Source organism: Geotrypetes seraphini, chromosome 12 (assembly GCF_902459505.1).
Source record: "Geotrypetes seraphini chromosome 12, aGeoSer1.1, whole genome shotgun sequence".
In the NCBI taxonomy this organism is placed as follows: Eukaryota; Metazoa; Chordata; class Amphibia; order Gymnophiona; family Dermophiidae; genus Geotrypetes; species Geotrypetes seraphini.
The window spans coordinates 73,294,276-73,322,243 of record NC_047095.1 but is presented as its reverse complement, the minus strand read 5'-3'; the positions used below and the strand labels follow the sequence as shown (position 1 = coordinate 73,322,243).

Here is a 27,968-nt window from a genome sequence, read left to right as displayed (position 1 = left end):
CACATTTCTATTACCAACCCGCACAACTGGTGCTTACAGTGCCTGGGTCCGGACCATCGGGCCTCTACCTACACCCGTTGTGCGACTTTAAAGAAGAGAACGTTAAAGAATCGACTCATTCAACAAAAGTTCTTTAGCACTCTCCAGACCAGTAGAGGTTAACTTTACGATTGGGTATATATCTAATCATGACCAGCAGGTGGAGACTGAAAACAAAACTTTGGGACAGTATATCCTAGCCCCTCCTCTCTATTTCCCTCAGTCTTCTTTCAGTCTCCAGCAGGTGTTGAGTGATCTGTACCCATCTCTCTTGGTAGGGCTGTTGGAATTTGTTTAGGGGTTTATTGTCCCTGTTTTTAGCCGGACGGAGCTTGGACGGACTCTGTTTGGGGGTTCGTCCGACCTCGGGGGTGTCAAACCCGGCGGGTCACGAGCGGGGTCCCTCCCCCCACTTCCTCCACCTCCCCATATTTTTTTAGAGGAGCCTCAGCAGTAAGCCTTGCCCCCTAAATCAAGCAAGGCATATTGCTTCGAGAGCCTGTGGAGTCTGTTCTGTAAAAAAAAAAAAAAAAAAAAAAAATCCTGAGGTAGTGCTGGTCTGAAGGGTTGTTTCCCTTTAAGAAAACTGTATTTTACTGTATTTTTTCATGTAACCAGCACTTTTTTATAGCTAGGTCGCGTATGGAGCAATTGTGCCCTTCTCCGGGGGAGTAGGCCACAATTTTAGTCCAGCCGCGAGGCACTCGCGGCCGGCCTGAACTCGGCGGTTTGGGTCGGTGAGGTGGTGGAGCTCCGTCGGCAGCGGCTGCAGGCGCCCAGAGCTCCCCGCCGATGGTGCCTCGCGAGTCGGCTTGGAGCAGTGGGGAAGCCCGGTCTTCCACAACCGCCCACGGAGGGATTCCCCGAAGGATTCCCTCTCAGCTGATTTTTTGACAGCTGATGCCGGCTTGCCTGCTTTAGCGGCTGAGACTATTCAGGTTTCTCAGCCGCTTCAGGCTATGGAGGGAGCTTTTTTGGCGGGAAAACCGCCATCTTCTCTGTCTGGCCCCTCCATTTTGTCTTCCACCTCAGGTGACCTTCCCCCTGTTTTGACTATGCAGGGGCAGGTTTCTGCTGGGTCCCCTGCTGTGGCAGGGAGTCCCTTGGGACCCTCGGGGGGTTTTTCCCCTGATTTTTTCTTTTCATTATGCAAAGCCTATTTTCAGGCGGCTGGGGGTCCCGGTTGCGCCCAGGGGGTCTCGGGGGGTGGGGTTTCCTCCGCGCTCCCTGCGGCTTTGCCTCTCTCGTCTGACGTGACGTCCCCTCCGCCGCCTCTCTTGTCCAAGCGTCCGCGGGTGTCGTGGGACGAGGATTTGTGGTCGGAGGAACGTGTCGGTCTGGAGGAGGACCTGGACCCTTCTGAGGAATTCCAGGACCCTCTGGAGGGGACGGAAGCTGGCGGCGGGTTGTCGGGTTTCCCGTTCTCCAGTGACGAGGCGTCCGTGGTGCGCCTTTTTCAGAGAGATGAGCTGCCTGACCTTATTCAACAGGTTTCTTCAGCTTTGCGTTTTGAGGACGCGCCGCCGGAGACTCCGCGTGTGGGGGACCCTCTGTTACGAGGGATCCGTTCCGTTTCCCGCTCTTTTCCTATGCATCAGGATATTCGGGATATTATTCTTGAGCAGTGGAAAACGCCGGAGACGCCGTTTCGGCTGGCGCGCAGCATGGCTCGCCTGTATCCCATTCCTGAAGGGGATCGGGCTACGTTAGCTTCGCCAGTCGTGGATGCGGTGGTCTCGGCTATTTCCAAGCGGCATACCGTGCCTGTTGAGGGCGGTTCTGCCTTGCGGGACTCTGAGGAGCGCAAATTGGAGACCATCCTTAAGCAAAATTTTCAAGTCTCTGCCTTTGGGGTCCAGGCGGCTATTTGTGGGGGACTGGTCGCTCGCGCCGTGTTTCGGTGGGCGGAGCGGGTCTTGGATCGAGAGTCTGACGACTGGTCTCTGGTGGATCAGGAGGTAGCGAAGATTGAGATGGCTGCCTCATTCCTCTCGGATGCTCTGTATGACTTGGTGCGGATCTCGGCTAAGTCCATGGCTTTTGGCGTGGCCGCAAGGCGTGTGTTGTGGCTGCGCGCTTGGGCGGCGGATGCTGCGTCCAAAGCTAAGCTTACTAAATTTCCCTTTCGGGGGTCGTTTTTATTTGGAGAGGACTTGGATAAGTTGATTCAGACTCTGTCGGACTCGAAAGTTCCCCGTTTGCCGGAGGACCGTGCCCGCCCGGCGTCTCGGGGTGGTGCGGCCCGGGGGCGTTTGCGGGAATTTCGCAAGTATCGCCCTGGGCGTGGGGCTGCTTCTTTCCAGTCTCCGGGGTTTTCCCGGGGTCGGTTCTTCCAGCGCATGCAGCCCTTTCGGGGGGCCCGTCGGGGGGCAGGGAATCCCTCCGCCGGTTCCCCCGCTTCCCGTCCTGCACAATGACGCCTTGCCGGCGCCCCCCTTGGTTCCGGTGGGGGCCCGGCTGCGCGACTTTTTTCCCAAATGGGCCGAGATCACGTCCGATCAGTGGGTCCTGGAGGTGGTGCGGGACGGTTATGCCCTGGAGTTCGCCCGCTCTCTGCCGGATTTTTTCCTCGCTTCTCCATGTCAGACTCCTGGGAAGACGCTGGCGTTTCGCCAGACCCTTCAGCGCTTGCTAGATCTCAGGGCAGTAGTTCCGGTGCCCCCCCCGGAGTGGGGCACGGGCAGGTACTCCATTTACTTTGTGGTGCCCAAGAAGGAGGGGACTTTTCGGCCCATCCTCGATTTGAAAGGGGTCAACAGGGCTCTCAAGGTTCCCTCTTTCCGTATGGAAACGCTGCGGTCGGTCATTCTGGCGGTTCAGCCGGGGGAGTTTCTCACTTCTCTCGATCTGACGGAGGCCTACTTGCATGTTCCTATTCGGGCCTCTCATCAGCGTTTCCTGCGCTTTGCGATCTTGGGTCGGCACTATCAGTTCTGTGCGCTTCCCTTTGGGCTGGCCACGGCTCCCCGGACGTTCACCAAGGTGATGGTGGTCGTCGCGGCAGCCTTGCGGTCGGAGGGCATCCTGGTACACCCCTACCTGGACGACTGGTTTATTCGGGCCAAGTCGTTGCAGGAAAGCTCCCGGGTTACGGCTCGGGTGGTGGAGTTTTCTCCGGTCGCTGGGCTGGGTGGTCAACCTTTCCAAGAGTCGGTTGGTTCCGGCTCAGCGTCTGGAGTACCTCGGGGTGCTGTTCGACACCTCCTTGGGGAAGGTCTTCCTCCCAGAGGCCCGGGTGAGCAAATTGCAGTCTCAGATTCGCCTGCTTTTGGCGTCCCGGTGTCCTCGGGCGCGAGATTTCCTCCAGGTCCTGGGGTCGATGGCGGCGTCCCTGGACGTGGTGAGGTGGGCGCGGGCCCACATGCGTCCTCTCCAGTATGCTCTGCTCCGGAGGTGGTCTCCCCAGAGGCACGGGATGGATGTTCCGGTTCCCCTGCGAGGCTTGGCGCGCTGCAGTCTGCGTTGGTGGCTCCGGACCCCTCACCTAGTTCAGGGGGTGGGTCTGGATCTTCCGCAGTGGACGGTGCTCCTTACGGATGCGAGTCTCCTGGGTTGGGGGGCCCAGTGCCTGGGTCACTCAGCTCAGGGAACCTGGTCCACGGAGGAGGCCTCCTGGTCGATCAACGTGTTGGAGACCAGGGCGGTCCGGCTGGCGCTGTTGGCTTTCCACTCCCTTTTGTTGGGCAAGTCGGTCAGAGTCCTGTCGGACAATGCCACGGCGGTGGCTTATGTCAATCGTCAGGGGGGCACCAAGAGCACTCTGGTGGCGCAGGAGGCGGCTCGGCTCATGGTTTGGGCGGAGTCGCATCTTCTGGACCTCTCGGCCTCTCACATTGCCGGGGTAGAAAACGTTCAGGCGGACTTCCTCAGTCGTCACTTCTTGGATCCGGGAGAGTGGTGTCTCGGCGCCGAGGCGTTTCAGTTGCTAGTGCGTGCTTGGGGGCAGCCCCTGATGGATCTGTTGGCTACAAGTGGCAACGCCAAAGTACCCCGCTTCTTCAGTCGTCGCAGGGACGGTCTGGCCGAGGGTCTGGATGCTCTGGTCCAACCGTGGCCAACGGAGGGGCTGTTGTATGTGTTCCCTCCTTGGCCATTAGTGGGCAGAGTACTGCTTCGCGTTGTTCGCCATCCGGGGCTGGTGGTTTTGGTGGCTCCGGATTGGCCTCGTCGTCCGTGGTATGCGGATCTGGTGAGGCATCTGGTGGCGGATCCTCTTCCTCTGCCTCTCGGGTGCGATCTTCTGACGCAGGGTCCCATTCCCATGTTCGACCCGTCTCCCTTTTGTCTTACGGCTTGGCTCTTGAAAGGGGCCGCCTGAGTAAGAAGGGATACTCCGACAAGGTGATCTCTACACTTTTGGGGTCCCGGAGGCTTTCTACCTCTCGGGCTTATGTACGGGTTTGGCGTCTTTTTGAGGAATGGTGCCGAGCGCGGGGAGTGGTCTCCTTTCGCGCTTCTCTACCTAACATTCTAGAGTTTTTGCAGGATGGCCTGGATAGGGGCCTGGCCTGGTCTTCTCTTCGGGTTCATCTGGCGGCCCTGTCGGCTTTTCGGGGGCTGGTGACAGGTCAGCGTTTGTCAGCCATTCCTGATGTGATTCGCTTTCTTAGGGCGGCCAAGTTGCTCAGGCCTCCCATAAGGCCCTCGGTTCCCTCTTGGGATCTCAATCTGGTTCTCTCTGTTCTAGTGCGCCCTCCTTTCGAGCCGTTGGATGGCTGTTCGTTGAAGGACCTTACGCTGAAGTCGGTCTTTTTGGTGGCCATTACTTCCGCTAGACGGGTGTCGGAGCTACAGGCTCTCTCTTGTAGGGCTCCCTTCCTGGAGTTTTCGAAGGAGCGGGTTGTTTTGCGGCCTGTTCCTTCCTTTCTGCCGAAGGTAGTTTCTCCTTTTCATGTCAATCAATCGGTGGTCCTCCCGGTCTTGGGTAGTCGGGAGGGTTCTTCTGAGCAACGACAGCTGCGCAAGTTGGATGTCGGTCGGGTCCTCCATGCTTATGTGCAGCGGACCCGGGAGTTTCGGAGCTCTGATCATCTCTTTGTGCTTCTGGCGGGTCCTCGGCGGGGGGCTGGCGCTTCTAAGGCTACTATTGCGCGCTGGATCAAGGAGATGATTGCTTCCGCTTATCTTCTGAGTCAGAAGCCGGTTCCGGAGTTTCTCAAGGCTCATTCCACTAGGGGTCAGGCGGCTTCTTGGGCTGAGTCGTCGCTTGTGCCTCCGGTGGATATTTGTAAGGCTGCGGTTTGGTCCTCCTTGCATTCTTTTGTTCGGCATTATCGGGTAGATGTTCAGGCGCGTCGGGACGCGGTGTTCGGTGAACGTGTACTGGTATCGGCCCTTCGGGGGTCCCGCCCGTGAGGGGACTGCTTTGGTACGTCCCAATCGTAAAGTTAACCTCTACTGGTCTGGAGAGTGCTAAAGAAGGAGAAATTAGGTTCTTACCTGCTAATTTACTTTCTTTTAGCTTCTCCAGACCAGTAGAGGTCCCCACCCTGTCTGTTGTTGTTGTTGTTGTTGGGGCTGTTGCGCGGGCAGTTTTTGGTTTTTGCTGCGGGTTCTAGTATTTTTCTAGGGCCGGGGAGTATTGAAGAACAGCGGCTGTGGCTCGGCTGGCTTAGCTGGCGAGCTGTGGGGACCTTCTTCCTTCGGGAATTTCTCCTCTGCATTTTCCAACAGCATTTTTGGGTATGTTATTTGTTACTCCTTTCGGAGTATTGTTTTTTCTCTCTGTTGTTTTCCAGTTCTTGGTTCTGCTTGGCTATTCGGCAGACTGAGGGAAATAGAGAGGAGGGGCTAGGATATACTGTCCCAAAGTTTTGTTTTCAGTCTCCACCTGCTGGTCATGATTAGATATATACCCAATCGTAAAGTTAACCTCTACTGGTCTGGAGAAGCTAAAAGAAAGTAAATTAGCAGGTAAGAACCTAATTTCTCCTTACTCTTCGGTGCCGACATGGCTGATTCTGCGGCATCGACCCCGGCGTCGGCTCCCCTGCAATCGGCACCCACTTCTTCAACGCCACACAACACCGCGACGGCGTCGCACCCAGGTAAGCCAGCTAAGAAGCCTTCCCCGCTGGAGCGCCCTCCGGTCTCTGTGGCAGCGAGCCCAGTCCTGCCAACCACGAGGCGCCCGCGCAAACGCTCCGCCCCCATAGAGGTGAGTCCCTCGTCATCGAGTTCCTCATCCTCAGGGTGTCGATAGGCACCACAGGTACCGCAGAAAAAGAAAACGGTACCAGTGCCTTCACTGGACGAGCGCATAGCAGCCGTCCTACAGGTGCAACTTAAAGAGCAGTTGCAGCAGCTCCTTCCTGCTCTATTGGCACCGAACCTTCCAGTCCTGGTCCAGTCTGAGCCACCGGTACCGACAGTGGGGCAGCCTCTATTGTCTGCTTCCACATTATCGGTAGCGGTCCATTCTGCTTCCTCGGTCTCCATGCCGGTTCTGGCACCGGAACCGAGAGCGCTACATCAGGCTGTCCAGACTTCGGCACCGATACAGCCTTTAAATTCTCCCGGTACCGCTTCTTTGAGGTCGGGTAAGTCGGTGCGCAAATCCCTACACCTTGAACCCTCGACACCGGAGTCTCGGGATCGAAGTTTCCAAATCAGGGATCCTGATCTGTGGGGTGACTCCGAAGAGCCTCTTCTCTCTGAGGGTGAATGTTCATCTGGTGAAGAGGATCCTTCGGTTCAAGATCCATCCTCTAAACCAGATACTGCCTCCTTCACGTCATTTTTGAAGGAGATGTGTGAGTCTCTCTCTAGCCCCTTGGAGGCTGAGTCCAAGAAGTCCAAAGCCTTCCTTGATGCACTGGACTTTGACCAGCCTCCAAGGGAATTTCTCAGATTACCCCTCCACGATATTTTGAGGGAAACTTTTTATAAAAATCTTGAGACTCCTCTTTGTCTGACTCTGGTCTCAAGTCTACTTCCATCAGAGTCCACCTCAGTGCTATTTCTGCTTTTCATGAGCCAGTTCATGGGAAACTTCTCTCAGCTCATCCTTTGGTTTCCAGATTCATGCGGGGTCTGTTCAATGTGAAACCACCTCTTAAACCCCCTCCTGTAGTCTGGGATCTCAATGTTGTTCTTTCCGCCTTAATGAAGCCTCCATTTGAACCTTTGGCTACAGCTCCTTTCAAGTTTCTCACTTGGAAAGTGGTCTTCCTTATTGCTCTTACCTCTGCCAGGAGGGTCAGTGAGCTGCATGCACTAGTTGCCGATCCACCTATTACAGTCTTTCATCACGAAAAGGTGGTTCTGCGTACACATCCAAAGTTTCTCCTTAAGGTTGTCTCTGAATTTCATCTCAACCAATCGATTGTTCTGCCTGTATTCTTTCCGAAACCTCATTCGCACTCTGGAGAACAGGCTTTACATACTTTGGACTGTAAATGGGCTTTAGCTTTCTATTTAGACCGTACTAAGCCCCACAGATCAACTCCACAACTCTTTCTGTCCTTTGATCCAAATAAATTGGGACGCCCCGTTTCTAAACGTACGTTGTCCAATTGGCTTGCAGTGTGCATTTCATTCTGTTATGCTCAGTCCGGACTGACACTGGAAGATTCTGTCACGGCCCATAGAGTTCGAGCTATGGCAGCATCTGTAGCTTTCTCCCATTCCACTCTTATTGAGGAAATCTGCAAGGCTGCTACTTGGTCCTCAGTTCATACTTTTACATCTCATTATTGTCTGGATGCTTTTTCCAGACGAGATGGACACTTCGGCCAATCTGTTTTGCAAAATTTGTTTTCCTAATGGCCAACTGTCCCTCCATCCCTCTTTTTGTTAGCTTGGAGGTCACCCATCAGTCAAGAATATGCTGCCTGCTACGAGTAACCCGCCAAAACGGTGACCAAAAAAAAAAAGGTCACCGTGAGATCGTGAACAAGGCCATTCACCGCCCCGTGGAGCGGTGAATGGTTAGCACACGTGGTGAACGAGTGTTCGATTCGGCAGCTCCCTCTCTCCCGCCGGCCATGCATCTCCCTCCCTCCTTTTCCCTTACCTTTTCTTGTTGAAACTGACGATTTCTATAAGGCTATGAGCTGTATTACAGCCAGAGCCTTGAAGTTGCGTCGCGTTGCCTGCTGGAAAAATCTCCTCTGACGCAATTTCCTGTTTCCGGTTGCATCGGAGGAGACTTTTCTAGCAGGCAACCCGACGCGACTTCAAGGCTTCAGCTGTATTACAGCGCATAGCCTTATACAAATTGCCAGTTTTGCCACAAGAGAAGGTAAGAGGGAGGGAGGGAGGGAGAGAAGTGCACGGCTGTCCGGTGGGAGGGAGCTGCTGGACCGCGTGAAGGGTGCTGGGGGTGGGGGGATGGAGAGGAGAAGACGCTGAAGATGGGGACGGGGCGGTGAAAAGGAGAGCAGGGACGGTGACGGGGCGGTGAAGGGGATGGCAGAGATGGGGACGGGGCGGTGAAGGGGCAGTGAAGAGGATGGTGGTCCGGGGACGGGGCAGTGACGGGGACAGAATTTTTCCCCATGTCATTCTCTACTCTGACCTACCTCTCCCCTCTCAGCAGCAGGCTGGCTTTTACCAAGCCCCAAACTCTGCCCCTCAGCTGGGTTAGGGGGAAGGGTGACAGCTCTCTAGCAGATTGTCTAGATTTAGCAACAGGGATCTTTCTCTGACCCTTTCCTAACGGAACAGGGAGGTGTTCAGGCTTCAAGCTTCTGTCAGAATTAGATCCCCTTCTATAGGGAGACAACTAGGCTGTCTTTCCTCTTCAGCATTATGCTGGCTAATCCAGCAGTAGTCATCAAACTTAGGCTCTATGAGGGGCATAATCAAAAGAAAAAAACATCTAAAAAGTGTCCTAATGGCTACTTGGACGATCAAAACGCCTAATCGTCCAAGTACCCATAACCAAAGCTGGTTTTTAGACATATCTAAAACCAACTTAGGCCTTTCCCCTGCCTCTAGACGCACAGAGAGAAAAGAGGTGTGTTTAGATGAGGGGAAAGGGCGGGTGAAGACGGGAGGGAGCTGACCCACACCTAGGCGTACAACAGGTATAACCAAAACCTTAGGCAGGTTGCCTAGTCGGCACTTATACGTTTTTGACTTAGACCAAGTCAAAACACGTCTAAGTGCCGAAAACGCAATCTGCCTACCCCTCCACCGCAAGCATCGCGGCAGGAGAGATGCCTCATCTCCCCTACCGCGATGCCATCACTCCTCTACCCGAACTGCCGCGACCCGTGGCAGGAGAGATGCAGAGCAAGAGCTGCAAGCTGTGTGAGTTATTCCCTGCTTCATGCTGTTAAAGCATACCTGTTTCTCTGCCATAAGAAATTCTCTGTGTCTCAAAAGAACTGTTTCAAACTGTATGTCATCAGAACACTGTTACTGAATTGTGTTCATGAACAAAGCTGGTATAGACTGCCTTATCCAAACCAGGGTTAAACCACACAGCAATTAACATCTGTTAAGAAGCATAGCCAAGAATAGATTTTTTTTTGTGAAATATTTATGTTGAAACTTTTTGCTTTCATTTTGAACTGCTCCAGTGCAGTGAACTGAAGTTTGAGTTTGCCAGGGTGTTTTCCCTATACAAAGACTATTACCATTTTGAACTATTTGCTTGATACCTGTCATGAACATTATCTGCGCTGTGTGCAGTCAACATAGCACAGGTTTGGAAGTTTATCTGGCCAGTGGCCTAAATAAATCTTTATTTTGTTTTGGAAGCCATTCTGATTTGGTGTCTGTTTGTTGGTTAAAAACCATTTTAATTAACTGCATCTGCACTAGTAAGCAGTTGCCTAACATGGATAAAAGTCCTGAAGGGGACCCTCAGGCTACAGAGGGCACGCTGGGGAGAAGATTGTCACAGCCCAAATGCGCTAACCAAGTCAGTTAAGCGCAAAGGGGTGACATGCTACTGACTTGGTCAGTTCTACGGCACCAGGGCTGTCTGTATTTCTGAACCCTCACTGGAACAAAGCATCTGGGCACTGTGGGTTCGTTACAACTGGTATGTTCAGCTGACCTAACACTGACAAAGATGCAAGCACACGGAGAAGTATTGACTACAGGCAGAAAGTGCAACAAGCAAGACAAACAGCAAACCAACAGACGTACATACAAACAATTTATTATTTAAAGACCTGATGTGGCCATGTTTTGCCCTAATTAATAGTTGTGTTAAAAGTAATATATAAATGACCCAAAATGGGCCATCAAAAAAAGATGTAAGTTCAGATGGACAGCTTTTAACTGCTGAAATGATTAATAAACTAATCTTTCTCAATGCCTCCAATCCAAAAACCGAATGTCAAAAATAAATCATTGGTTGGTGTCAACTGTGGATTACTTTTTTTAATGTTAAAGATTCCTTTTTTTTTTTTAATCTTTATTCATTTTTGAAAACACTTTCAATAAGTGAAACTATAATTAATAAAACATTTACACTTTAGACATCACTTAAAAATTTTACAAGATTCATACAGATCAATACCTTCCCCCCACCCAACCTAATCCTAGTCTTTAAGATATCTATAATTTTATCATAGTTTCAGAAATACACTATACATATTTTAATCATAAATTCCACATATATAATCCTTCAGGCTTATTTATCAATTCTCAAAAATACCTCCCTTCCCCCCCAATTACCATCCTTAAAAATAATCAATGAAAAACCTTATATTTCAACCCCCCCGTCCTTCCCCTTGGACGTGCATTTTATCTTATAACAAAATCATTACTATAATAGTTCTACAAAGGACGTCAATGGGCCTCAAATTAATTTAAAGTTTTTAAAATTCCCTAACAAATCAGCTCTCATTTTCTCATATGTTAAAGATTCCTGAAAAAATAGGATGCAGATGCATTGCACAATTGCTGAGACTATAGAAAATAAAAAATCCATACTAAAATACAGGCATCATAACATAAAATTAATAAACTTAAAATTAAAATCATCAAAATAGAGATTGATGTAAATGAAATGAGATTATATAAATAAACATATGTTAAGAATAAAAATAATTGCTAAAGCTATAAATAAGTAAATTAAATTAACAACATTAATATATATTAAATGTATCTGCATAGCTGGCAGCAGTGTCCTTCCTTAGTTTTACATAAAAATTGTAATCTTTTCGGTCGTTGCCCCCCAAATGTGGAATTCCCTGCCAATCTATTTGAGAGAGGAAAGAAATATTGTTAGATTTAAAAATCAGTTGAAATGCTTTCTTTTTAAAGATGCTTTTGACTGCTAGACATTATAAAATCCTGCTAAATATCCAGCTATCTTCTATTAAAAAAAAATACCCTTCTCTTGTGGTTTTCCTTGAATGTGTTATTTGCTTTCGATTATTGTACTTCCATCCCTTATCCCATACTGGTCCTGTCCGTCCTGTAAGTCATGTATTTGCTGTATGATTTTTTTTGTGTCCCTATATACTATCATAAATTATTTTTAGAATTGTGCATCGCCTTGAATACATGATTAGGATATAAATCAAATGTTAAATGAACTTGAACCCTTTGGAGGCAACTGTGTTAAATCTGAAAATGTATTTTTGCTGTTCTTATAATAGAATCTTACTAGTGTCACCACCTTGCCAATGACTTTTCATTTGACTCAAAGCAATAAAACGTAGATCTTCAAATGTGTGGCATTTCAATATTGTATGATCAAGTAAAGAGGAGAAACATCGGCCCAAAACCACAGCCACGGCACTGAACTTCTGAAAAGGGAATTACGAAGGGATGAGACTCATGATAGGGAAGAAGATTAAGAAGAGGATAAGCACTGTAAAAACATTAGAGCAAGTTTGGTGCCTTTTTAAGGACAAAGTCACCGAGGCGCAAAATCTATATATACCGCGTATCAACAAGAGATCCTAGAGGAAAAAGAACAAGGAACCGGCGTGGCTCACTGTAGAGGTGAAGGAAGCGATCAGAGACAAGAAAACTTTGTTTAAGGAACGGAAAAGGTCAAAAACGAACGAAAACTGGAACAAGCACAAACAACATCAATGCAGGTACCATAAGGCGGTAAAAGGGGCCAAAAGAGACTAAGAGGAAAAAATAGCCAAGGAGGCCAAGAACTTCAAGCCATTCTTTTGATATATCAAGGGGAAATGACCTGCGAAAGAAGCAGTGGGACCGTTGGATGACCATGGAATAAAGGGAGCATTAAAGGAGGACAAAGCAATCGCCGACAAACTGAACACATTTTTTGCATCTGTATTTACTGAAGAAGATTTACACAGCATACCGGAACCCATCAGGCTATATGCTGGAAGCGAAAACAGGAAACTGGCAGAGATAACAGTCAGTCTAGAAGAGATATGCAGGCAGATTGATAGGCTTAAGAGTGATAAATCCCCGGGACTGGATGGTATCCATCCGAGGGTCATCAAGGGACTGAGAGGGACTATAGCTGAACTGCTTCAGCTAATAGCCAATCTATCGATCAAATCGGGAAAGATTCCGGAAGACTGGAAGGTGGTGAATGTTACGCCGATCTTCAAAAAAGGTTCAAGAGGAGACCCGGGAAATTACAGACTGGTGAGTACTGGGAAAGATGATAGAGGCGCTAATAAAGGACCACATCATTGATCACCTTGATGGACACGGTCTGATGAGGACCAGCCAGCACGGTTTCAGCAAAGGCAGATCTTGTTTGACAAACTTGCTGTATTTATTCGAGGGAGTAAACAAGCAGATGGACAAGGACGACCCGGTCAACATTGTATATCTGGATTTTCAGAAGGCATTTGACAAGGTTCCACATGAACTACTACTTCGGAAAATTACGAGCCATGGAATCAAGGGTGAAATACTCACGTGGATTAAAAACTGGCTGGAGCATAGGAAACAGAGAGTGGGAGTAAATGGACAATACTCGGACTGGAAGAGCATCACCAGTGGGGTGCCGCAGGGTTCGGTGCTTGGACATGTGCTTTTCAACATCTTTATAAATGATCTGGACATAGGTACGATGAGTGAGGTGATTAAATTTGCGGACGATATGAAGTTGTACAGAGTAGTGAAGACATAGGGGGATTGTGAAGATCTGCAACGAGACATAATCAGGCTCGAGGAATGGGCATCGACATGGCAGATGAGGTTTAACGTGTATAAGTGTAAAGTGATGCATGTCGGTAACAAAAATCTCATGCACGAATACAAGATGTCCGGGGCGGTACTTGGAGAGACCTCCCAGGAAAGAGACTTGGGAGTTCTGATCGACAAGTCGAAGCCGTCTGCGCAATGTGCGGTGGCGGCGAAAGGGCGAACAGAATGCTGGGAATGATAAAGAAGGGGATCACGAACAGATCGGAGAAGATTATCATGCCGCTGTACCGGTCCATGATGCGCCCTCACCTGGAGTACTGCGTCCAGCACTGGTCCCCGTACATGAAGAAGGACATGGTACTACTCGAAAGGGTCCAGAGAAGGACGACTAAGATGGTTAAGGGGCTGGAGGAGTTGCCGTATAGTGAAAGATTAGAGAAACTGGGCCTTTTCTCCCTCAAACAGAGGAGATCGGGAGGGGACATGATTGAAACATTCAAGGTACAATGTCCTTCATGTACGGCGCACCATGGCTCAGTACAATGGCATGATAACCTTTTTTAATCTGTTCGTGATCCCATTCTTTATCATTCCTAGCGTTCAGTTCGCCTTTTTCGCCGCCGCCGCCACACATTGCAGAGACGGCTTCATCGACTTGTCGATCATAACTCCCAAGTCTCTTTCATGGGAGGTCTTTCCAAATACCGCCCCGGACATCCTGTATTCGTGCATGAGATTTTTGTTACCTACATGCATCACTTTACACTTATCCATGTTGAACCTCATCTGCCATGTCAATGCCCATTCATGTTTATTAAAAATTTGATATACCACTATATCATTTATTTCAAGGTGGTTATACATTTTAAAATAGGTTAAAAACAGATAATACAATTTAACATAACTTTAACAAAATAAACATACACGGTTAGATAAAACAATAACATACACGACTGGACAAATGGGTACGAGTGGAAAAAAGGGGAGAACTACAATGATTAAAGAAAAGTAAGGTATAAAGGTATAAACAAAAGATTCACCAGACAAATCTTCCTATTTTTCTGGACAGACTCTTAACTCCTTACACCTCTAATAGAGCTTTATGATCGACCATTCAAAACCTCCTTTCAATACTCTCTTTTAAAATCATTGGCACAATCACCCCAGAATTCATGGATAATGCCCCGGATTGGTTGTATTTGAAGTGGCATCTCTTGTTTCCTTTACATTTAGTTCATGTTCTCAGTATCAAAATGCCTAGAAAATATAAAGAGAACAGAATATTAATTGATACATGGAAAATATTACGGTACGTTAGTAATTTAATACCTATTCCAATAAGTAAATCAACAAATCAATCTTTATGGATAAACTCCAAGATTCAAGCTGGCGGATTTCAAATCCTATGGAAGCACTGGATTATTGCAGGTATACGTACTCTAAATGATGTTATTTCAAATGGTAAACTGTTTGATTTTTCACAGTTGCAACATAGATAAGGTTTTAATAAATCGCAAAGTTTTAAATGGCTGCAACTGAAGCAGGTTATTCAGGTGGGGTTCCCTGAATGGAAAGCTCTTAATAATCAATATAGTCTGGAGTTCCTATGCTTTCAGGCCGATTTCCTGGGACACCAGGCCGCACAATGGTATAAATTATTATTGGGTTATATGAATAAAAAACCAAAGACTGGTCTTAGAGACATTTGGAGCATTGAGATCAAAAGCATCAAATTTCTGCGTCTCAATGGCCACGAATTTGGTCTTGGAGAATGAGATGTACAGTGTCCGCATCTATGAGGCAAACTTGGTTCTTTTTGTTACATAGAGCTTTTTGGACCCCAGTTCGTTTACAAAAGTTAGATAGCTCTAAGTCTAATAGATGCTGGCACTGTAATCTGTAAGTGGGAACATTGGACCATTTAATATTTTATTGTCCCTGCATTATGACCTTTTGGAAATCAATTTGGTCTCAAATAAATTGGCTATTAGAAAACCATGTAGCACTATCATATGATACTATTCTGTTCGGCATGTCAATGAGAACAAAAAGTCAAATTTCCTCAAGTTATAGCAAACTTTTATTGATAATGACAGGAGTCGCCATGCAACATATTACCAATAATTGGAAAAATTATACCAATCTTAATGATTCATTTTGGTGGAATTCCTTGTGTCACATTTATAAGATGGAAAGAGTAATTGCTTTGCAGAAAAGGAATTATAATAATTTTATAAAGATCTGGGAGCCATTGGCAAATTACTGTAATGAGTAGACATCATTTTTCATTGATAATATATTTATACTTAGGGGTAGGGGGTTGGTATGAAATTTTATTGCAAAATTAAGATTATAATATTTATATGTTATGTTTGATTAAATTAATTGAAGAATGGTGGGAGGGAAGGGATTAAATTTTATGTATTTATGATGAAATTCTTTCTATTATCAAGTGTTTTGTAAAAGTTTTCAATGATGTAATTTTGTGCACTTGTAAGATTTAAAATGAATAAAGAATTTAAAAAAATTAAATAAATCATTGGCACAAGACATAACAAAATATTTTTTGATCACCGCTCCCCCATTTATGGAACTTGCTTCCAGCTTATATTAGAGAAGAATCTGTATTAGATAGATTCAAGAGTTCCTTAAAAACTTTTCTTTATAAGGATGCATTTGAAACTTAGAACCATTAGGTCCAGCTTTTCCAACCACCAAGAAACTTAATAATTAATTCCTGAGAAAATTAAAGTGTCATGGGATAGGTGGCAAAGTTCAGTTGTGGATTACGAATTGGTTATCAGATAGAAAACAGAGGGTAGAGTTAAATGGTCATTTTTCTCAGTGGAGGAAAGTAAACAGTGGAATTCCGCAGGGGTCTGTACTGGGACCGGTGCTATTTAACTTATTTATAAATGATCTGGAAATTGGAAGAAAAAGTGAGGTGATTAAATTTTCAGATGACACTAAACTGTTCAAAGTTGTTAAAACGCATGTGGATTGTAAAAAATTTCAGGCGGACCTTAGGAAATTGGAAGACTGGGCGTCCAAGTGGCAGATGAAATTTAATGTGGAGAAATGCAAAGTGATGCACATTGGGAAGAAAAACCTGGATCACAGTTACCGGATGCTAGGGTCCACCTTGGGGATTAGCGCTCGAGAAAAGGATCTGGGTGTCATCGTAGACAATACGATGAAATCTTCCACCCAATGTGTGGCGGCAGCCAAAAAAGCAAATAGGATGCTTGGAATTATTAAAAAAGGGATGGTTAACAAGATCAAGAATGTTATAAATGCCCCTGTATCGCTCCATGGTGCGACCTCATCTGGAGTATTGCTTTCAATTCTGGTCTCCTTATCTCAAGAAACATATAGTGGCGCTAGAAAAGGTTCAAAGAAGAGTGACCAAACATAGAAACACAGAAGATGACGGCAGAAAAGGGCCATAGCCCATCAAGTCTGCCCACTCTAACGACCCCACCTCCTTGATTTTACCCCCTAGAGATACCACATGTGTATCACATTTTCATTTTTACCCCCCTAGGGATCCCACATGTGTATCCCATTTCCTTTTAAAATCTGACATGCTGCTGGCCTCAATCACCTGAAGTGGAAGTTCATTCCAACGATCGACCACCCTTTAGGTGAAGAAGAACTTCCTGGTGTCGCCATGAAATTTCCCACCCCTGATTTTCAGTGGATGCCCTCTTGTGGCCGAGGGACCTTTAAGAAAGAAGATATCATCCTCCACCTCAATACGGCTCATGATATATTTAAACGTCTCTATCATGTTTCCTCTCTCTCTACGTTCCTCGAGTGAGTATAGCTGCAATTTATTCAGCCTTTCCTCATACGGGAGGTCTTTGAGTCCCGAGACCATCCTGGTGGCCATTCGTTGAACTGACTCAACTCTCAGCACATCTTTTTGGTAATGTGGCCTCCAGAATTATACACAATATTCCAGATGAGGCCTCACCATGAATCTGTACAACGGCATTATAACTTCAGGCTTCCAGCTTATAAAACTTCTACAGATACAACCCATCATTTGTCTTGCCTTTGATGAAGCCTTCTCCACTTGATTGGCAGTCTTCATGTCTTCGCTAATGATCACCCCCAAATCACGTTCCGCCTTGGTCCTAACTAAGGTCTCACCATTAAGTATGTAAGTTTTGCACGGATTCCTGCTGCCAAGGTGCATGACCTTACATTTTCTAGCATTGAAGTTTAGCTGCCAAGTCGAGGACCAATGTTCCAATAGAAGTAGGTCCTGCGTCATACTGTCAGGTAAAGTGTTCTCACTTACTATGTTGCATAGTTTGGCGTCATTGGCGAATAATGTGATTTTACCCTGAAGCCCCTGAGTCAGATCTCCCACAAATATGTTGAAGAGGATCGGGCCCAAGACCGAGCCCTGCGGCACTCCACTGATCTGACGTTTTTGAAGGGGCACCGTTCACCACCACTCTCTGAAGTCTACCGTTTAGCCAATCACTGACCCATGCAGTTAATGTTTCTCCCAGTCCCATTGATTTCATCTTGCTCAATAGTCTGCGGTGTGGGACGCTATCAAAATCTTTACTAAAGTCCAAGTACACAACGTCTAGGGACTCACCCACATCCAGTTTCCTTGTTATCCAGTCAAAAAAAACTAATTAGATTGGATTGGCAGGACCTGTCCTTGGTAAATCCATGTTGGTGGGGATCCCGTAGATTCTTCTCGTCCAGGATCGTATCTAATTTATGCTTAATTAGTGTTTCCATGAGTTTACTCACTTTGGATGCGAGACTCACCGATCTGTAATTCTCAGCCTCTGTCCTGCAGCCCTTTTTGTGGAGTGGGATTACAATTGGCTGTTTTCCAGTCCAAGGGGACTCTTCCCGCCCTCAAGGAAAGATTGAAGAGCACAGATAACGGCTCTGCCAGGACATCACAGAGCTCCCCTTTACCAAGATGGTAAAGGGGATGGAACTCCTCTCATATGAGGAAAGACTAAAATGGATAGGGCTCTTTAGTTATAAAAGACTAGGGGACACTCAATGAAGTTACAGGGAAATACTTTTAAAACCAATAGGAGGGCATTTTTTTTCGCTCAGAAAATAGTTAATTTCTGGAACGCATTGCCAGAGGATGTGGTAAGAGCAGCTGGTGTAGCTGGTTTTAAGAAAGGTTTGGACAAGTTGAAGGAACAGTCCATAGACTGTTATTGAGAAAGACACGGGGGAAGCCACTGCTTGCCCTATATCGGTAGCATGAAATATTGCTACACCTTGGGTTTTGGTCAGGTACTGGTGAACTGGATTGGCCACCGTGGGAACGGGCTACTAGGCTTAATAGACCATTGGTCTGACCCAGTGAGGCTATTCTTATGTTCTTATCATGTTTCTATGATATTTAGTATACTCATTTCTCTATTCTTTTCTGGTCTTTATGCCTTTCTCTTTCTTATCAAGTCTGTCCACCTCTCCTAGGGGTAGCAGGGGGGTGAGTAGGAGGGGAGGGTTGTATGAGAAGATCCCTTCTTTGTGTTGATGTGACTAAAGCTCTTAGATTTTACCATGGCAAATTATATGAAGCTTGCAGAGGGGTGGGTTGCAGTTGTTATTTCAAGATATTCTTTTGTATGTATTTGCTTATTTCTCAATAAAATCTTGAACAACTTAGAAAGATTCCACTCACTGGAGATGCTAACTGTTGTTATGAACTGTATTCTGGTTTTGTCTCATAGCAAACTGTCAGCCCTCTGATTCAACGAGACCGTGAATATCGGGAGAGGCTTCAGGAGATGGAAGATGCCCATCAGCAACATCTGGCTAGTATTCAGGCGAGAAATCGAAACCTGGAAGAACTGAGAGGAGGTACAGGATCATGACCAAATACAGAGGAGTCACCAGGAAACAGCACTAGCTGGGATTATGATAGGAGAACATCGCTGTAGAGAGAGGACACACCAGGGCATAGTAGTAGCTGGGATTATCTCAGGAAAGTATCACTGACTCATTGTAGAATGAGGAGACACCAAGGCACAGCTTTAGCTAGGATTATAAGAACCTAAGAATTGCCATAGTGGGACAGACCAAAGGTCCATCAAGCCCAGCATCCTGTTTCCAACAGCGGCCAACCCAGGTCCTAAGTACCTAGTAAAACAGATTTTATGCTGCTTATCGTAGGAATAAGCAGTGGATTTCCCCTAGCCATCTCAATAATGGCCTATGGACTTCTCTTTTAGGAAATTAGCCAAACCTGTTTTAAGCCCCACTAAGCTGAGAAAACCATCACTGTAAAGAGAGAAGACACAAGGGCATAGCCCATCATGATATTATGTCTCAAGAACATTACTGTAGAGAGGAGACACCAGGACACAGCACTAGCTGGCATTATGTGAGGAGAGTGCCACTGATTGTCACTGTAGAGAGAGCAGACTCAAAGACACAACACTAGTTGGTGTTACATCAAGAGAACTGCACTGTAAAGAGAGGAGACACCAGGGTACAATAGTAGCTAGCATTATCTCAGGAGAGATTGTATTATTTCCTCTACGGGAATCTCCCCAACCCTGAGATATTCTGTCTGTCTGTCCAAATTAGATTGCAAACTCTTCTGAGCAAGGACCATGTATTGTATGTTAAATGTACAGCACTGCATACACCTTTCAGTGCTATAGAAATGAAAAATAGTAGTGTCACTGACTGTCCTGTCCCCTATTCTCTTTAACATCTACATATCCTCCCTGAAGCTCCTCCAACTTTCCCCCCTTGAAACAATCTACACATACGCTGATGACATCCTTGTCCTCCTTGAAACAGACCAGAACCTCACTAACCTCCATGGGAACATTACATCTTGCATAATGAGACTCCACTCCTGGTCCCTCTTGGTACAGATGAAACTAAATGAATCAAAAACAAAATTATTCTGGCTTGGCCCAAAGTTAGAACACCTGCCCACCATCTTCGCACTACCCACAAGCGCTGCTCTGCACCTTGAGTTCTCAAGCAAGGTCCTTGGCATCACTATTGATTCTTCTCTCTCCCTCAACGGCCACCTCAACTCCTTGGCAAAATCATGCTTTTTCAGCCTCCACATGTTGAGGAAAGTAAGATCCTACTTTCGCCAAAAACATTTCGCCATCCTCATCCAATCCATCATCCTCTCCAAACTTGACTACTGCAATGCCATTTACTTATGCCTAACAAAAAAAAGTCTTCAAAGACTCCAGCTTATCCAGAATACTGCAGCCAAGTTGGTCTTTGCAAAATGCAAATCTGTCCAATCTTCATTGGCTCCCAGTGATTTCCAGAATCCATTTCAAATGCTCCTGCCAGGCTTTTAAGATTATTCACGGCATCCTTCCTCCCCTAATCCCACTATCCTTTAACTCCTTGAGTCCTGACTCCACCAGACCCACCCAAAGATATAAACTATCCTTCCCCTCTCTACGAGGTATTCTCTATGCAGGTAAACTGGGAAAATCTCTTCTCTTCAAAATCACAGGTCTCTGGAACGACCTTACTATCCCGTTGCGGAACCTGGGCTCTCTCCAACTATTCTGCAAGCAACTGAAAATTTGGCTCTTCTCTAACATGTAATACTATTTTCCCCCTTACTCTTCCATTCTATATATAAGCTCATGTAAACCTTTTCCTTTCTCTTCTTATATTTTAAGTTCTTGTAAACCGTGCCGAGCTCCACTTCCGTGGAGAGAATGTAGTATATAAACTTAAGGTCTAGTTTAGTTTAGTCATTGTAGAATGAGGGAACAGTAGGAAAAGGAGATAATGTACTTTATTTATTTAGTGGAATTTCTAGCCCGTCCTCCCAGAAGAGCCCAGAACGGGTTACAAGTTTACATACACAATAGAAGGTTTAGCATCAAGATTACAACTTCATATACAGCAGATAGACAGAACAACTAATCAAAAGGATGAAGAGCAGTAGTAGAAATCCCTATGTACATGTTTTGGGTACTGGGCACAATAACATGGCAAACGATGGGCAACAAGGATACAAATTCACATATAAGATATTCAAAACAGCAGATTGAAGGGAAGAACAGCAGCATAAGAATCACAAGAATTGCCGCTGCTGGGTCAGACCAGTTGTCCATCGTGCCCAGCAGTCTGCTTCCGCAGCGGCCACCCTTAGATCAAAGACCAGTGCCCTAACTGAGTCTAGCCTTACCTGCGTATGTTCGGGTTCAGCAGGAACTTGTTTAGCTTTGTCTTGAATCCCTGGAGGGTGAAGAGCGTTCCAGATTTCTACCACTCTCTGGATGAAGAACTTCCTTACATTTGTATGGAATCTATCCCCTTTTAACGTTAGAGAGTGCCCTCTTGTTCTCTCTACCTTGGAGAGGGTGAACAATCTGTCTTTATCTACCAAGTCTATTCCCTTCATTATCTTGAATGTTTCAATCATGTCCTCTCTGTCTTCTCCTTTCAAGGGAGAAGAGGCCCAGTTTCTGTAATCTCTCACTGTATGGCAACTTCTTCAATCCTTTAACCATTTTAGTCGCTCTTCTCTGGACCCTTTCGAGTAGTACTATGTCCTTCTTATGTACGGCGACCAGTACTGGACGCAGTATTCTAGATGGGGGCGTACCATTGCCCGGTACAGCGGCATGATAACCTTCTCCAATCTGTTTGTGATCCCCCTTCTTAATCATTCCTAGCATTATCCCAGGATAAGCAGGCAGCATATTCTTAACTGATGGGTGACGGCACCGACGGAGCCCCGGTACGGAAAATTTTAGAGTGATTGCACTCTAAGAACTTAGAAAGTTCTAGTTAGGCCGCACCGCGCATGCGCGAGTGCCTTCCCGCCCGACGGAGGCACGCGAACCCCAGTTTCTTAGTTTCCATGGAGCTAAGAAGACGCGTTTTTTCAATGGCTGTTGAAAAGTTTTTCTTCGCCTTCCCGCTCGCGTGTTTTTTCGTGAAATTGTTCACATTTTTTCTCCCTTGTTTTCAAAAAAAAATAAAATATATATTTTTTTTAATTTTTCGGTCGGCCCCGGCGGGGCCTGTTGGCAAAATCGAAGCCTCGACCTTCGATTTTGCAACTGCCGTTTTTCCCTTCATGCCCCCTTCATCGAGCTTTAAGAAGTGTCAGCGGTGTGCACGCTATATCTTTATCCGACCCGCACAATTGGTGTCTTCAGTGCTTGGGTCCAGATCATAGGGCTTCGACGTGCACCCGTTGCGCTTCTCTTCAAAAGCGAACTTTAAAAAATCGCCAAATTCAACAACAACTTCTTTTTGGTACCGCTATGGAGAGTCCACTGGCATCGACCCCGGCATCAGCGCGTCCTCGAAATCGGCGCCAGCCCTTTCGACACCGCAGGACGTGTTTTCGGTGTCGCATCCCCCAGGTAAGCCAGCTAAGAAGCCATCTCCTGTCCTGGGCCCGCCGGTCGACCAAGCAATGAGCCAAGTCCTGCAGATCGCGCGCCGGCCCCGTAAACGCTCCACTCCTATTGAAGTCACTGCCTCGCCATCAGCATCTACTTCTCCTGAGCGTAGAGCTGCACCACAAGTACCGAAAAAGAGAAAAGCGGTACCGGTGCCATCGGGATCATCATTGGATGACCGCATAGCGTCCATTCTCCAGGTCCAACTTAAAGAGCAGTTGCAACAACTCCTCCCGGCTCTTTTGACACCGAACCTTCCAGTGTTGGTACCCTCTGAGCCTTCGGTGCCGGTTGTCGACCAGCCTATTTTGTCAGCATCGACTTTATCGGCACCGCTGCATTCTACCTCTTCGGTATCCATGCCTATTCTATCGGCGGAACCGAAAACCTTACGTCGGGCGGTTCACTCGGTCTCTGAGCAGGTACCGCTCTCTGACCAGAACCTCCATACCGCTTTCCATACTTCCCCAGGTACGGTATCGATGCGATCAGGCAAATCGGTACACAAAACCCGACATGCGGAGGTCTCTACTCTTCTTTCCCAGGGACGACTCCCTTCAGTGCGTGACCCTGATTTATGGGATGATTCCGATGATCCTCTCGGTACCGATGACGACCTTTCATCGGATGACGCTGATCCATCTATTCAGGAGCCTGATAGTAAGCCAGAGCAGACTTCCTTCACTAAATTTCTTAGAGAAATGTCAGACACCCTTTCTATTCCATTGGAGTCTGATTCCAAAAAGTCCAAAGCATTCCTTGATGCTTTGGACTTTGATCAACCTCCGAGGGAATTCCTAAAATTACCCTTACATGACATCTTGAGGGAAACCTTTTATAAAAATCTTGAGACTCCTCTAACCATTCCAGGAGCTCCTAGAAAGCTAGAATCTCTTTATAAGGTTATCCCCATTCCAGGGTTTGACAAACCTCAGCTCCCACATGAGTCTTTGCTTGTGGAGTCGACCCTGAAGAAAACTGCAGGCTCTAGTGTGTATGCTTCTGTCCTTCCTGGCAGAGAGGGCAAGGCCATGGATAAATTTGGCAAGCGGTTATATCAGAACACTATGTTGGCCAATCGTTCAGGTAACTATGCATTCCATTTTTCTTTCTACCTGAAACATCTCATTCAGCAGCTTACCACTTTTCAGAAGTACCTCCTGGAACTCAAGATACCTGCTTTTCAACAATGTACTTCCAATCTTTTCCAGCTCCGGAAGTTTATGGTCCATTCCATCTACGACACGTTTGAGCTCACATCACGAGCTACAGCAATGGCTGTCGCTATGAGAAGTTTAGCTTGGCTCCGTGTCTCAGAACTTGATGTAAACCACCAGGACTGCCTTGCCAACGCTCCCTGCCTGGGTGACGAGCTGTTTGGTGAATCTCTGGATTCCACCACCCAGAAACTTTCTGCTCACGAGACTAGATGGGATACCTTAATGAAAACCAAAAAGAAACCCCCCACCTGCTCGTCCTTTTAGACAGCAGACGTCTTACCAGCGTCGTTTCTTAGCTCGGCCTCTTCATCCTCAACCTCCCCAGCCTTGGAGGCAACGGCAGCAACAGCACCAGCAGGCTCGTCAACAGCAGCAACCACCAGTAAAACCTGTTGCTCAGCCTAAGCCCACTCAGCCCTTTTGGGCTTCCTCCTCCAGGACATAACCAGTCTTCCCTTTTCTTCTCTACTGCAACCCATCGGGGGACGTCTCCAATTTTTTCTGAGCCGTTGGGAAGTAATCACCGCAGATCAGTGGGTTCTGTCCATCATCCGTCATGGATACTCCCTCAACTTTCAGACTCTTCCACCACCAAGTCCTCCAAAGGAGTCTGCTTCCAACAAATCTCAGTCCCTCCTTCTCGGTCAAGAAGTTCAGTCCCTCCTTCTCCTCAATGCCATCGAAGAAGTTCCTCCAGAGCAGAAAGGTCAGGGATTTTACTCCCAGTACTTTCTAGTCCCCAAAAAGACCGGAGATCTCAGACCCATATTAGATCTCAGAGATCTCAACAAATGTTTGGTTAAAGAGAAGTTCAAAATGCTCTCTCTTGCCACACTTTACCCTCTTCTCACTCAGGGCGACTGGCTATGCTCCCTGGATCTCAAGGAAGCCTACACCCACATACCGATCAATCTGGCTTCCAGACAGTACCTCCAATTTCTCATCAATCGTTCCCATTACCAGTACAAAGTGTTACCCTTTGGTCTGGCCTCCTCTCCCAGGGTATTCACCAAATATCTCATTGTGGTAGCCGCCTTTCTACGGTCTCACAATTTCCAAGTCTTCCCTTACCTGGACGACTGGTTAATCAAGGCTCCTTCACCTCAGGCAGTGCTTCTTGCCACCAACCAGACCATCCAGTTTCTCCGAATCCTGGGTTTCGAGATCAACCTACCCAAATCGCATCTCATTCCAACTCAGCGACTTCAATTTATTGGAGCGATATTGGACACTGTTCTAATGAGGGCGTTTCTTCCATCCAACCGCCTTCAGACCCTTCTTCATCTCTGTCAACAGTTGCTCCCACAGCTTTCCATCTCTGCCAAACAAATGATGGTACTCTTGGGTCACATGGCGTCGACAGTTCATGTCACCCCCTTCGCACGTCTTCACCTGCGCACTCCTCAATGGACCCTGGCTACCCAATGGTCCCAGGCAACGGATCCTTGTTCGCGACACATATCTGTGACATCGTCTCTTTGACAGTCTCTGCAATGGTGGTTTAAATCTTCAAATCTCTCAGGAGGTCTTCTATTCCATCTGCCTCCTCATCAGTGGCGTACCTAGGGTATGTGGCACCCGGGGCCCATCATTTTTTGACACACCCCCCCCCCCCCCTCATGGAAAATTTTTTTTTTTTTTTTTTTGCAATAACCATGAAATGGAATAAATGATCAGAATAGAAACAGGCAGTGAAAATTTTCTTTTATTGAACCTCATTTATGTAACCATTATTCCAAACATAACATAACATAAATTATGTCGGAATTGTCATGACATCAGAAGTACATATGGAGTAGTTGCAGGTGATGCTTGGGACAGTTCTGATTATGTTAGTTTGGTTTTATGTGTTTTTTGAATAGAAGGGTTTTTATTTCTTTTTTTAAGGTTTTGTAGTTTGTGGTCGAGGTCAATAGGTTGTAGAGTTGGGGGTCAAGTGTTGCAGCTCGAATGGCTAGGAGGTTGTCGAACAGTTTTTTTCTTTTGACGTTTTTGGTTGGAGGGTGTGTGAATGGTGCGTGAGTTCTCCTATGTCTGTTTGAAGTGGATTGAATTATTTAGCTGAAGAAATTAGTTACCCTCCCATTCCACACACATTAATTCTCTTCCATTTTTGTTCCCATTATAAAAAAACACTGATAAGTTCCCAGGAAAAAAATACATTAAAATAAGAAGTGAAAACAAAGGCCCCTACAGATGAGAACATAACATAAGAATAGCCTAACTGGGTCACACCAATGGTCCATCATGCCCAGTAGCCCATTCTCATGGTAGCCAATCCAGGACACTAATACCTGGTCAAAACCCAAAGAGTAGCAACATTCCATGCTACCGATCCAGGGCAAGCAGACACTTCCCCCCATGTCTTAATAACAGATTATGGACTTTTCCTCCAGGAATTTGTCCAAACCTTTCTTAAAACCAGCTACGCTATCTACTTTTAACATAACTTCTGGCCACTTCATTTTTAAGCTTAGATCTTTCCTTCCAAACAGAGACCTTGCTAGATGTCAAATACAGCACAAGGTAACTTCACATGGACTTAACTGTGCAGGAAATGAATCTCCTCATACACCCACCATATAGTGCAAAAATGTGCAAAGGTCTGTTTTTTTCTTTCGATCACTACATAGCCTAATGCCACACAAGCAGCGCTGTTACAAACATATTCTGAAGGTCAATGCTAAGGTTGACAAAGTTTCCTTCCTTGGACCAGAAGGAGATACTGACAAACCACTGGAAGAGATTCTAAAACAACTACCCAGAAATAACACCCAAAGACCCACTCAGTGTGTGAACCAGTTGAGTGGAGTGGACTAACTGGGGGTGGAAATGGGCCCAGAGTTTGCTCAGTAGAATTTCCCAGACTACCTCTTCCTCTCAACACACTGACATGCTACCACCACCACCAACACTAGGAACACCTCACCGAGTATGCCAGCAATGCTTATAAACTTTATAAAACACATTATTATATTTTCTTATAAAGCATATATTTTAACTGAACTCAGCCTTGCCATTCACAAAAATAGAAAAGTTCCCATTTCAAGCTGTCTCATGTACACTTTTCAAATCTAACATATTGTAATCACAAAACAGAAAATAAAATTATTTTTTCTACCTTTTGTTCTCTGATCAATATTCAAATCTTGTTGGTCCCAGGCTCTTGTTGTCTTGCTTGCCAGGGTCTCCTTTCTCCGTGCTAACCATCCGTCTGCCATCTCTGTTCTCCCCTTCCGTTTCCCTTCCCTCTCCCGGAGATCTGGCATCTTTCCTTTTTTTTGTCTCCATCCACAGATTCACCTTTTCTCAACTCCCCACCACCCCAGGATCCACCATCTCTCCCTTTCTGTTCCCAACTATCCTCCTATCCAGTATCTCTATCCCCCCTCCACACCATCCCCTGTTTCCAAGTTCTCTCCCTTTCTGTTCCTTCCCTCCCTAAATCCCATTATGCACCATCTCTCTCCCACTCCTCTGTTTTTAGACCCATTATTTCTAACCCCCAAAGTCTGGCATATGCACGTATCTTTGACCCCCCCCTCCCCTCTCTCCCTCTGTGTACTTTTACACCAGGACCCCCCTCCCCCGAAGGTCTGTCCCCCCTCAGAAGGGCTACACCCCACCCCTGAAGACCTGCACCCCCCGAAGGACTTTACCTCCCACCCGAAGGTCTGTCCCCCTCTGAACGCCTAAACCCCACCCCTGAAGGCCTGCACCCTCCCCGAAGGATTGTACCCCCCACCCGAAGGTCTGTCCCCCCCTGAAGGCCTGCACCCATCCCGAAGGCCTGCACCCACCCCGAATGCCTGCACCCACCCCGAAGGCCTGTCCCCCCCCCTTGAAGGCCTGACCCCCCCTTGAAGGCCTGCCTGCTTGTCCCCCCTTGAAGGCCTGTCCCCCCCTTGAAGGTTGGCACCCCCCCAAAGGCCTGCACCCCCTTGAAGGCCTGTCCCACCCCCTTGTAGGCCTGTCCCCCCCTTGAAGGCCTGCCTGCTTGTCCCCCCTTGAAGGCCTGTCCCCCCCCTTGAAGGCCTGCACCCCCCCTTGAAGGTTGGCACCCCCCCAAAGGCCTGCACCCCCTTGAAGGCCTGTCCCACCCCCTTGTAGGCCTGTCCCCCCCTTGAAGGCCTGCCTGCTTGTCCCCCCTTGAAGGCCTGTCCCCCCCCTTGAAGGCCTGCACCCCCCCTTGAAGGCCTGCCTGCTTGTCCCCCCTTGAAGGCCTGTCCCCCCCTTGAAGGTTGGCACC

General features: G+C 47.1%; 1 protein-coding gene across 6 annotated transcripts in view; it reads left to right on the top strand.

Moving 5' to 3' along the window:
* The window catches only part of CCDC17 (coiled-coil domain containing 17), a 432,057-nt gene that overhangs the window by 123,217 nt on the left and 280,872 nt on the right, over window positions 1-27,968 (top strand). For 5 of the 6 annotated variants that reach the window (XM_033915898.1, XM_033915896.1, XM_033915895.1 and 2 more), the window contains one exon: window positions 18,819-18,948. In XM_033915898.1, coding sequence (XP_033771789.1) covers window positions 18,819-18,948 — 130 coding nt within the window. Of the gene's footprint in view, window positions 1-18,818; window positions 18,949-27,968 lie in introns of those variants that run through there. The other variant, XM_033915900.1, reaches the window with a different exon arrangement.